The sequence below is a fragment of the Oncorhynchus tshawytscha genome, linkage group LG06 (genome assembly GCF_018296145.1).
Source record: "Oncorhynchus tshawytscha isolate Ot180627B linkage group LG06, Otsh_v2.0, whole genome shotgun sequence".
Lineage (NCBI taxonomy): Eukaryota > Metazoa > Chordata > Actinopteri > Salmoniformes > Salmonidae > Oncorhynchus > Oncorhynchus tshawytscha.
In genome coordinates this window covers 13,823,960-13,836,079 of record NC_056434.1, presented here as the reverse complement: position 1 = coordinate 13,836,079, position 12,120 = coordinate 13,823,960, and the positions used below count along the sequence as shown (strand labels likewise).

At 40.6% G+C, this 12,120-nt stretch overlaps 1 protein-coding gene across 2 annotated transcripts; it reads right to left on the bottom strand.

Annotated features, from left to right (window-relative positions):
* Positions 1 to 1,065: 1,065 nt before the first annotated feature.
* On the bottom strand, positions 1,066 to 9,891 carry LOC112252063 (ATP synthase mitochondrial F1 complex assembly factor 1). 2 transcript variants are annotated; one of them, XM_024422977.2, is made up of 10 exons: positions 9,655 to 9,891; positions 8,908 to 9,028; positions 6,711 to 6,819; positions 4,367 to 4,420; positions 4,154 to 4,216; positions 3,985 to 4,035; positions 3,850 to 3,897; positions 3,327 to 3,422; positions 2,163 to 2,270; positions 1,066 to 1,795 (listed from the first exon to the last, which is right to left on the bottom strand). In XM_024422977.2, exons 3-10 carry the CDS (start codon positions 6,720 to 6,722, stop codon positions 1,616 to 1,618), a joined length of 612 nt encoding a protein of 203 aa, XP_024278745.1. In that variant the 5' UTR covers positions 6,723 to 6,819; positions 8,908 to 9,028; positions 9,655 to 9,891; the 3' UTR covers positions 1,066 to 1,615. The 2 variants fall into 2 exon arrangements, with proteins under 2 accessions (XP_024278745.1, XP_024278744.1); XM_024422976.2 differs by lacking the exon at positions 8,908 to 9,028.
* Between the last annotated feature and the right edge of the window lie 2,229 nt (positions 9,892 to 12,120).

The following is a 12,120-nucleotide window of genomic DNA, read 5'->3' as shown; positions in this document are numbered from 1 at the left end:
AACAGCGCGACAGGGAGACAGGATGGACAGCTGCCTGCCCTCGCAGTGGCAGACCACGTGTAACAACACCTGCACAGGATCGGTACAGCCGAACATCACACCTGCGGGACAGGTACAGGATGGCAACAACTGCCCAAGTTACACTAGGAACGCACAATCCCTCCATCAGTGCGCAGACTGTCCGCAATAGGCTGAGAGAGGCTGGACTCTCTCAGCCTATTGTACGGCAGGTCCTCACCAGACATCACTGGCAAAAACATTGCCTATGGGCACAAACCCACCGTCACTGGACCAGACAGGACTAGCAAAAAAAAAGTGCTCTTCACTGACGAGTTGCGGTTTTATCTCACCAGGGGCGATGGCCGGATTCGCATTTATCGTTGAAGGAATGAGCGTTACACCGAGACCTTTACTCTGGAGCGGGATCGATTTGGAGGGTCTGTCATAGTCTGGGGCGGTGTGTCACAGCATCATCGGACTGAGCTTGTGGTCATTGCAGGCAATCTCAACGCTGTGCATTACAGGGAAGACATCCTCCTCCCTCATGTGGTACTCTTCCTGCAGGCTCATCCTGACATGACCCTCCAGCATGACAATGCCACCAGCCATACTGCTCATTCTGTGTGTGATTTCCTGAAAGACAGGAATGTCAGTGTTCTGCCATGGCCAGCGAAGAGCCCGGATCTCAATCCCATTGAGCACGTCTGTGACGTGTTGGATCGGAGGGTGAGGACTAGGGCCATTCCCCCCAGAAATGTCTGGGAACTTGCAGGTGCCTTGGTGGAATAGTGGGGTAACATCTCATAGCAAGAACTGGCGAATCTGGTACAGTCCATGAGGAGGAGATGCACTGCAGTACTTAATGCAGCTGGTGGCCACACCAGATACTGACTGTTACTTTTGATTTTGACCCCCCCCCCTTACGTTCAGGGACACATTATTCCATTTCTGTTAGTCACATGTCTGTGGAACTTGTTCAGTTTGTCTCAGTTGTTGAATCTTATGTTCATACAAATATTTACACATGTTAAGTTTGCTGAAAATAAACACAGTTGACAATGAGAGGACTTTTCTTTTTTTGCTGAGTTTACTTATATGTACAAATATACTTATGTACGAAACCTCATTGTACACTCCATTGTTTTGAAAACCAAATTCCTGCAGTTATTCTATCTAAAAATAACAAGAATATTTGGAAAGGGAACACCATACACGAAATGGCACTCTATTCTGTGTATAGAGCACTACCTTCCACAAGGGGTCATAGTGCATTACATTTGACCAGAGGCCTATGTACAGTATAGAGTGCCTTATGGGTTGTAGGCTGGGTTCTGACAGGAATATGAGACTACTGTCAAGTACAACAGTAAGATGGACAGGGGAGAGGTGAAAAAGAACATTTAAGGCTTTGATAAGATTAAATAACATTGATTCATTACATCATCTATGCCCGGGAATTTAGCATAAATTTTGACTGATGCATCTGGTCAACCAGGTCATTAGTGCCAAGCAAAAGACGTCATTCTCGCAAATGCAAGATTGGCGCCAAATGAATGACCATGTGCCAATCCCTTGGTAAATTGGAGCAAAATTTCACTGTCTGACAACTCTTGATCTAGTTCCCAGAGGTGAGAGCAGGATTGACGCCACTCTGTTCCAACTCAGCAATCACTGCCATGTGTTTAAAGTCAGCTGGTTTGTGGTTGAAGGTCTCCACCAATCCAAAAATCTCCTGCCGCTGGGTTCCGTAGAACAGCTGCACCTGATTGGCCAAGCACTGAGCCAGATGTACTGTCTGCAAAACAGGAGTATTAGGTTAAAAGCCTTCCCCCACTTGGACCAAACCAAATAAAACAAGCTATAAATTAGAAAAAGTTCTCTGGTAAATACAGTGCAAAAAATACCAGAGGTGAATGACATTGCCGTAATCTACAGAACACCTACTTGACTAATTACCATTTCACATTGCACAGTTGTTGATATAATTGATTAAATGTGCCGTGTGTATACAGTAGTGATTAGCCTGTATGAGTAAAGCTTATGTTGAATGTGGAGTATAACTGGGCTGCTGCCTTCTAACATTGACCGCAACATCATTATTTTTTTATGGATTTTTAAAGTGGTATTGCATCAGGAACAATGACTTATTAGAAACAGCTTACCATGAACTTAGGGTCCATCTCAGCAGTCATGAGCACTACACCCTTGTCTTTCTGCAGGTCAGAATAGTGGTAGAGGATCAACTGACTGGGGGCGTGCTCTCCCATGGTCTGTGGAGGGGGTCAGGGAAACACCAGAGTCGATATAGTATAGAATCTACACCACAGATAAAACAAGTTATCTAGGACTATAATCGTATTTCTATGCATCATATACTGAACAAAAATATAAAACGCAACATGTAAAGTGTTGGTCTCATGTTTCATGAGCGAAAATAAAAAGATCACAGAAATTTTCCACACGCACAAAAAGCTTATTTCTCTCAGATGTTGTGCACAAATTTGTTTACATCCCTGTTAGTGAGCATTTCTCCTTTGGCAAGATAATCCATCCACCTGACAGGTGTGGCATATCAAGAAGCTGGTTAAACAGCATGATCATTAGACAAATCAAAAAAGGCCACTCTAAAATGTGAAGTTTTGTCACACAAAACAATGCCACAGATGTCTCAAGTTGAGGGATGTGAAATTGGCATGTTGCTGCAGGAATGTCCACCAGAGCTGTTGCCAGAGAATTGAATGTTAATTTCTCTACCATAAGCGGCTTCCAACGTCATTTTAGAGAATTTGGCAGTACGTCCAACCGGCCTCACAACCGCACACCACGTGTAACTAAGCCAGCTCAGGACCTCCACATCCGGCTTCGTCACCTGCAGGATCGTCTGAGACCAGCCACCTAGACAGTTGATGAAACTGTGTAGTATTTCTGTCTGTAATAAAGCCCTTTTGTGGGGAAACATTTATTCAGATTGGCTGAAATCTATAGATTGGGCCTAATTTATTTATTTCAATTGACTGATTTCCTTATGTATGAAATTGTTGCATGTTGTGTTTGTATTTTTGTTCAGTGTTGAAACCTATGGTGTTGTTTGGGTGAGCTAGGAAGAGGGGCTCCCGAGTGGTGCAGCGGTCTAAGGCACTGCATGTCTGGCCGTGGTCGGGAGTCCCATAGGGCGGCGCACATTTGGCCCAGCATCGTCCGGGTTTGGCCGGTGTAGGCCGTCGTTGTAAATAAGAATGTGTTCTTTACTGACTTGCCTAGTTAAATAAGGTTCAATAAATAAAACATTAAAAGGGGAGCTATAAGATAAATGATATAGGAGTTACCTGGACATTGATCAGGGACGTGAAATGCAGTTCGTGGTCCGACCACTGCCCCAGGAAAAATTCATAGCCCTCCTTTTGGGGTAACGCATACAGGAACTGGATGTCGGGGAGTAACACATTGTTATATCGGTGAGTGATACCTTTAAATGTTTTAGTATTCAACTATCAGATAGATTAAAACCATTCAACATGAGTTCCAATAGTGGACTCATGAGTATAACATTTCTAAAAAAAATAATGAAATGCTGGGTATTAAATCATCTCAATTCACTGTTGTCCATACATTATTCAGGTTGTGGTCAACATGTTATGGAAGCACTGAATATTAAAGCTTCTCTTTCTTTGCGTGTACAATACTGCCATCAAGTGTCCTTTGATGCATGATACTCCTCAAACAACCACATTTGCTCTGTCACCATGCCACACAATGTGTGCAATGTCATTGTAAACACACTGCTTTATCATCAACCTTTGAACAAAGTACAGTACAGTTCTACTAGGCACAAAGCTTATACATGCTTACCACAGGGTTGCACTTAGCTCTGTTGAAAATCACTTCAAAAACATGGGCCTAAAATAGAGCAAGAATTATGTAATTGTAATTATGTAATTGTTAAACTACTGTCAAAAGTGTTATCTGACAAAATGGCAAACTTACTGGTATGACGGCGCTTATGGTGTCTTTTGTGGCATAATATTGCCTCCAAAGCTGAAAACAAAATGAAAGTTACATAAATGGGTTTTATTCCTCATATGAAAACATGAAAAATAATGTTCTTTACATAGATATGCAATGTTTGAATTACTCTAAACATTTAAACACGTACCTCTGCAATTTCTTCTCCTGACTTATCCTGGATCAAGTCCAAGTTCAGGATAGATCCTAGGGTCTGTGCAAGAAACTTTAAATGTTATTATCCAGGTGGACAGGGTGATTTACCCTCATACAAATCCATGGGCTTTAAAACCTAGTGTAAAGCAGTACACAAAATTCAACCGAATTATGCAAATTGTATTAATACATTGATTTGACTTCTCACCTTGTCTTTGGTGAATCTGCCTGAACCATCAGCCTGGTTGTCACGCTTCTCTAACTGCAAATAAGATAAGATTTGTTGCATATAAATGGATGTCAATCAAACATATTGGCACAAAGGCTGTCAGAGCATCTAGGGGTTGGCAAAAACATTGTTTCAGTGTAAAGAATTGTACAACCGTGGGACACACTCCTAAGCAGCAGAGGGTAATCCATTACACCCAACAAAAAGTGTTACATAGGCAAGTCAGTTAAGAACAAGTTCTTATTTACAATGACGGCCTACCCCGGCCAAACCCGGACGACGCTGGGACAATTGTGCGTCGCCCTATGGGACTACCAATCACGGCCGGATGTGATTCAGCCTGGAATCGAACCAGGGACTGTAGTGACGTCTCTTGCACTGTGATGCAGTGCCTTAGACCCCTAGGGTCAATATACAGAGCCTTCAGAAAGTATTCATACCCCTTGACCTTTCCACATTTTGTTATGTTAGAAATTGGGATTAAAATTGATTTAATTCTCTTCTTTTTTTCAAACTTAATTTATTTTATTTTTTTTTTACAATCTACACAAAATACTCAAATATCAAAGTGGAAGAAAAATTATATCTACTAATACATCTTGAGTAGATAAGTATAACCCCCTGAGTTAATACATGTTAGAATCAACGTTGGCAGCGATTACAGCTGCGAGTCTTTTTGAGTAAGCCTCTACGAGCTTTGCACACCTGCATTGTACAATATTTGCCCATTATAATTTTAAAACTCATTTACATTTGAGTAATTTAGCGGAAACTCGTATCCAGAGCGTATGCCAGACATCCATTTTCAAGTCTTGCCATAAATGTTCAAGCCAATTTAAGCCAAAACTAAATTAGGCCACTCAGAAACATTCAATGTTGTCATAGTAAGCAACTCCAGTGTATATTTGGCCTTGTGTTTTAGGTTATTGTGCTGCTGAAAGGTGATTTTTTTCCCCCCAGTGTCTGTTGGAAAGCAGACAACCAGATTTACCTCTAGGATTTTGTCTGTGCTTAGCTCTATTCCATTTCTTTTAATCCTAAACAACTCCCTAGTCCTTGCTGATGACAAGCATTCCCGTAACATGATGCTGCCATCACCATGCTTGGAAATATTAAGATTGGTACTCAGTGATGTGTTGGATTTTCCACCAACATAATGTTTTGTATTCTGGGCAAAAAGTACATTACTTTAGTGCCTTGTTGCAAACAGGATGCATGTTTTAGAATATGTGTATTCTGTACAGGCTACCTTCTTTTCACTCTGTCCATTAGGTTAGTATTCTGAAGTAACTACAATGTTGTTGATACATCCTCAGTCACCATTGGCCTCATGGTGAAATTACTGAGCAGTTTTTTTCCTCTTCGGCAACTGAGTTCAGAAGGAAGCCTGTATCTTTGTAGTGATTGGGTGTATTGCTACACCATTCAAAGCGTTATTAATAACATCACCATGCTCAAAGGGATATGTCTGCTTCTTTTGTTTACCCTTCTACCAATAGGTTCCCTTCTCTGTGAGGCATTGCTAAACCTCCTTGGTCTTTGTGGTTGAAATTCACTACTCGACCGAGGGACCTTACAGACAATTGTATGTGTCGGGTACAGAGATGGGGTAATCGTTCAAAAAACACATTAACCCCTATTATTGCACTCAGAGTGAGTCCATGCAACTTATTGATTCAAGACATTTCAGCAAATTTCTAAAAACAAAATTCCACATTGTAAGGTATTGTGTGTTGATCAGTGGCACAAAACCTCAATGAATATCCATTTTAAATTCATGCTGAAGTGTGGAAAAAGTCAAGGGGTGTGAAAACTTTCTTTAGACACTGTAGCTTAATACGTCGGCCGGTGATAGCTAGCTAATGCTAACCCTAGCTAGGTACCCTCTGATACATTGCTGTGTCCGGTCCTCTCACAACCCCTCCAATTACATTGGAACTTACTCTACTGTTTATCTGGGTGGTTGGTCCAAATGACGCTAGGAATGATTATTAAACTTCTCAAAATGCTGGTATTGGGTTCAGATTCCTATAACCTGAAGCATAACCACACAATCTAAATACACGCCATTAACACATACCAGCCCAGCTCATGCTTACATGGTTGTGCGCATGAGTCAGGTGAAATCATGAACCCAGAATATTTTTTAAAAGTTTCCTAGCATCATAAGGACAAACCACCCACACAACCAGCTTATAGAGGGCCTGCGAGGTCAATTTCCAAAATCAAAACACTGGGTTCTATTAGATTGAAGACTTGCTTGCCATCACCCGTCTGGTCCAAGGGACTAAGGTCATTATAACCTCCGATCTTAGTAACCTACCTGCTGCTCCATGAGTTTGACGAACTCTGATTGTTTAGAGTGTCCGAGTGGCTCCCGTTTAATTTCATTTCGCTTCTCGAGCCGACCATTGAACTCCTGCGGTTTGGCACTGAAAAAAATATAATAAAGGCTGGTTAGGAAATCCCTAAGTTCAAAACTAAGCTACAGTTCAGCCTAGATGAAAGACAAAATGGTAAAAAGAACAGTGTATTTTGTAGCAGGAAACATCTCAGAGGAGAGTGACTGTCATGACTTCAGTTAGGCCTTTAATTATCCAGACCAGGACAAAAGACTTACAAGCTCTACAATATCAAAGTTAGCTCTGGCTAGTAGTTATTAGTACTGTCACTCAATCCTTGTCCTGGTATGTGCAGGCTTTTGTTCCTGCCCAGTCCTTAAAAAAGCAGTGAATTCTCTTGATTAAGTTAGTTGAATCAGGAGGGTAAGTACCGAGTAGTAGAAAGTTCAGATTAGAAGTCTTCTTGGGTCTCAGAAATGAGACCCGCAGAATCCCCACCCAACCTAGAAATAATTTAAAAAAATATATATATATATATATATATATATGACCAGATCCGACCCAAACATGTCATAGATTAGAGAGACCGGGTCGGGTCTGTATTGGATCCAAATGGGGAGGCAGGTAGTCTAGTGGTTAGAGAGTTGGACTAGTAACCAGAAGGTTGCAAGATCGAATCCCTGAGCTGACAAGGTAAAAATCTGCAAAAGATGGGCAAAAGAACACAGACAGAGGAAGATTGGAAAAAAGTGTTATGGACAGACAAATCTAAGTTTGAGGTGTTCGGATCACAAAGAAGAACATTCGTGAGACGCAGAAAAAAAGAAAAGATGCTGGAGGAGTGGTTGATGCCCATCAAGCCAATCCAACTTGTGGGAGGTGCATCAGGAAGCATGGGGTGAAAACTCTTCAGATTACCTCAACAAATTGACAACTAGAATGCCAAAGATCTGCAAGGCTGTAATTGCTGCAAATGGAGGATTACTTGACAAAAGTTAAGTTTGAAGGACAGAATTAATATTTAAATTAAAATCATTAATTATAACCTTTTCAACATCTTGACTATATTTCCTATTCATTTTGCAACTCGTTTCATGTACGTTTTCATGGAAAACAAGGACATTTCTAAGTGACCCCAAACTTATGAACGGTAGTGTATTTCTACAGCGCTGGATAAAAATAAGAGACCACTGCAAAATTATCTATTTACAGGTATGTGTTTGGGTAAAATGAACGGTTTCTCTGGTTTTACTATTTATAGGTATGTGTTTGGGTTAAATTAACATTTTTTGTTTTATTCTATAAACTACTGACAACATTTCTCCCAAATGTATTTGGAATTTAGGAGAAATGTCAGTAGTTTATAGAATAAAAAAAAATAATGTTAATTTAACCCAAACACATACCTATAAATAGTAAAACCAGAGAAACTGTTTTTTTTCCAGAGCTTGATATATCCGTTTTATAGAATTAACCTATACAGTCTTAAGTTTGGTTTGAAAGAAAAGTCATCCAAGCCACAGCGTCCAGGGAGGACGGGGTCTGGAAAGAGCACCAAAAGGCAACTCTTCCAAATCCTACTACAGTCACATGCATGTAAGACGTTTTGATATTTAAATACTAATCAAAAAGAACAGATTCTGATGTTTCCAAATAACCTATCTTTGCCAAACAACTCGCAAAGAAAAATGCGTGGAAGAGCTATGCTTGAAATGATACCTTTTTGTCAGAATTGCCGTGATACCATGCGTTCCACACATGGGCACTCACGACACTCAAAAGCACTAACATAATTAAATAAAACACATGCTATTATGTTTGTTAAAAAAAAAAACATTTTCATATTGTTCCCTAAATTAAAAATAATGGATTTCCTTGTGATGGCGTATGTTAAAAATGTAGCCTATTTATAAATAAACACTTGAATTGTGTTAATGGTTATTTTTTAGATTAATAAGTGCTTTTGTATTCTTTGAAATATATATATTTTTTTTTATCGTATTCTAATGTCACCTAAAACCTTCATAAACAACCACCTGATACATTTTGTGATAGCATTGGAATGTTGAGGCAGGCGTCAGCTGAATTGGGATGCCTCGAATATGATACCTTTTTGTTTGTCATTTAGAAATACAACTCTAAACACTCATTTTGGTCTGGTCAGTATTTCACACAGACCTGAGGTGTGTGGCCACCAAACAGGACTCCAAGTGTCAACTTCAGATTTGTGGAACCCTGTGTCATCGGGTTGGGGTGGACCCGTGAAGGCCTCTAGTTCAGATAGCAAGCTAGTACTACACTGGAACAAAAAGCCAATACACGCCACACTCAGTTGACCAAGCATTAGCAAGGATGATACATCTGCAGCAATCAACATTCATTATAACCCTTCATCTCACGCTGTACTATTCATGTCAAAAGCCAAGATATCGTTATCTAGCTGGGGTGTATTCATTATGCCGATTCTGTTCCAAAACGTTCTCGGTTGCAAAACGTCAACAAATCGTTTACTCCAAACGGACAAAGTTTTGGAAAAGTAGTTATTTAACTAAATCAGGTAGGTTCCCCCCCGTTACGTTTGGTTGTCAAACGGTACACTTTTTTTCGAAGACGTAATGAATACAACCTTGAGACCAGGGGTGTATTCACTAGGAACCAAACGAAACGGGACTAACCTGAATTTGTCCAATAACTCGTTTTCGTAGGAAAAAGTTCTGGACTAATGATTTCACCCCTGCTAGCTAACGGTTGGCAAGACTTGGCTAGCTGACTACACATGGGAAATTAATTTGACAAACAGTGAAAGTTGCGCACCAAGATTAGCTAGCACCCAGTGTTATTGCCATGTAATGTAGGTAAGTTAGCAAGCTAACGTTAAATTAATATTTGCTAGCGTGTGACTTTTTTTTCCGCTTATAACGTTACCTCCTTAGCTTTCTGATCTTTTCCTGGTATTTATTATAATATGGATTGTCCTCCAGTTCCGGCTCTTTCTCCTTCTTCACAGAAAATGCTCTAAACTGCGACGGCACCAGGCCAGGGATGAGCGGTCGGATTCCAGTTGCCCTGACCGCTAGCATCCCACGGTACAAACAAGACATTTGCACCATGGCGGCCGCCATCTTTCCCCCTTCGCCGTCGTCGCACATGAATAACATGCCGTAAAGAAACAATGTCAACATAAAATTCGTTCCGAGGACCTGTAATGTGTCAGTTACAATTATGAGAAAGGCCTATATAATAATTTTAATTCAATCCACAAATGTCCCAAAATCACTACAGAAGGAACAGTCTTCTATAAAATGTGCATTCATTTCCAAATTAGTTTGGAATGCATCAAAACTAGCTTGGAATGCAACAGCAATGGCACAGACAGAGTATATGAGAATTCTCCAATTCATCCGTGCGTGTAACCCAAGTAGAAGTAATACATGAGACAAATATACAGAGCAAAGTTTTGTCCTATATTTATATTTTATTTGTATTACTTTTTCAAATCCCAGCCAGAATCCACGCAGGAGGCCTTTTGCCTTTTGGTAGTCCGTCATTGTAAATAAGAATTTGTTCGTAACTGACTTGCCAAGTTAAATAAAGGTTAAATAAATAAATAAAATAAAACTTCAAGGTAATAACTGTAAATATGAACAAAACAAGCTCAACCTTTTCAAGCACTGAAATCTAATTTGTAGTTTTTAATTTCCCAATCCCCACCCACCACAAAATGGCACATTTACTGCACATTGCCGATCTTTTGTTCTGAGAGGTATCCCAGCTAGTACATAATGTTCTGAGAACCATATGTTTCTTCGAGCTTGGTGAGAGCGTGGTTGTCCTATGGTGATTTTGCATACAACCTTCCCACAACTTTCTGGGAATGGTGCAGAATCGTTGCTTGGCTTGTGAACATTCTCAGCACATTTAAGGAACTTGACAAAAAAATGAATAGTTTCTTGGTATTTTGTAAAATTTCAAGATGGCTACAATTAATTTCTGTTGTAGGAAAGTTCAACAACTGCTTTTGACATTGGAAATGTTCTGATAGTTTATCGAACGTTAAGATTTGTATTTAATTTGATTTAAAATGTATTTAACTTAGTCAGGTGGGTAAGAAACAACATTCTGTTGAGGGAAATACAGCATCAATTGTTATTGGTCACATACGCATATTTAACAGATTAAATAGTTTTTAATGTTTTGTACAGTCAGTGTATGTCGGTTGTGTTCTGTAGTCAGGTAGTGAGAGTGGCCTCTTCTGGTGAGATGGTGTAAGTGCACTATGTTCAATGAACAGTGACAGTAGGCTACAGTTATGTATTGTGGTTATTATCATTGGTCCTAGACACCCACATGGTGTGCAGGCTTTTTGTTCCTGCCCAGCACCAACACACATAATTCAACCAATGAATGTCTCTGTGATTAGATTAACCAAATATGTTAGTGATGTGCTAGAACAAAAGCCTGCATGGCCTGTGGTTCTCCAGAATCAGTGTTAGTGACCACAGTAAATATAGAGGCATGTGCACTTCTATCAAAACGCCACAAGAGGGCACTCTGATTATGTCTCATGAGAGGAGAACCGTTGGTCGTTTGTATGTTAACTTCTAGAGTAGAATTATCAAAGATGCATATTTTAAAATATATTTATCATGTTGTATTACATTCTGGTACATTCTTTTAGGAAAATATCAGACTCAATAAATTATGTTTGGCCCAAATATAGTCCTCTCTGATTTCACACAACGCAATAGAGCGACCAATAAGAGCTTAAACATATTTAAAGGATTAAAGTGATTTTTACTGTTGTCATTCACTGAGTGTACCTGTACTATACCTTCTGAGGTCTGTAATAGATATTATTCATGGTGCGACAGTACCTTATGCAGAATACAGTCTTAAGGCGTTGAGCATTGAGAGGAGCTGCGTTGTTTGGCTCACGGTAGCAGAGCATAACTCTAGCCAAGTGTCAGAGAGGGGAGTTCCACTAGGCCGAGGCCGAGGAACTCTGGCTGGGCTGCTTCACCTGCATGCACGCCCCACACATGCACAAACACACACAAGCACAAACACTTATACACCCCCCCCCCACCCCCCCACCCACCCACACACACTCAGAGGCCCAGAGTGTGCCGGCCAGCAGGTTTTCCGCCTGGCTGACCTCTCTAGAATATGTGAGTGCATGGCTGGCCACAGGAGAGGTGAGGGACGAGGTACACAGTGTCACAGCAGCAGCCCATCCACCTGGCCACAACAGCCTGACAGGTTAACATGCAATACTGTAGGGAGGCCTGGGTTATAACGCTCTCTGTCTCTCTTTGTCTCTCTCTGTGTCTGTCTGTCTGTCTGTCTGTCTCTCTCTCTCTCTCTCTCTCTCTCTCTCTCTCTCTCTCTCTC

Excerpts from the sequence above, each read along its gene's own strand:
- LOC112252063 (XM_024422976.2), bottom strand. The coding sequence starts at position 9,887 with ATGTTATTCATGTGCGACGACGGCGAAGGGGGAAAGATGGCGGCCGCC. Across the intron at positions 6,820-9,654 it reads AAGATCAGAAAGCTAAGGAG|TGCCAAACCGCAGGAGTTCA; the intron begins GTAACGTTATAA and ends TATTTTTTTCAG. Across the intron at positions 3,423-3,849 it reads GAGCTAAGTGCAACCCTGTG|TTCCTGTATGCGTTACCCCA; the intron begins GTAAGCATGTAT and ends CCCGACATCCAG.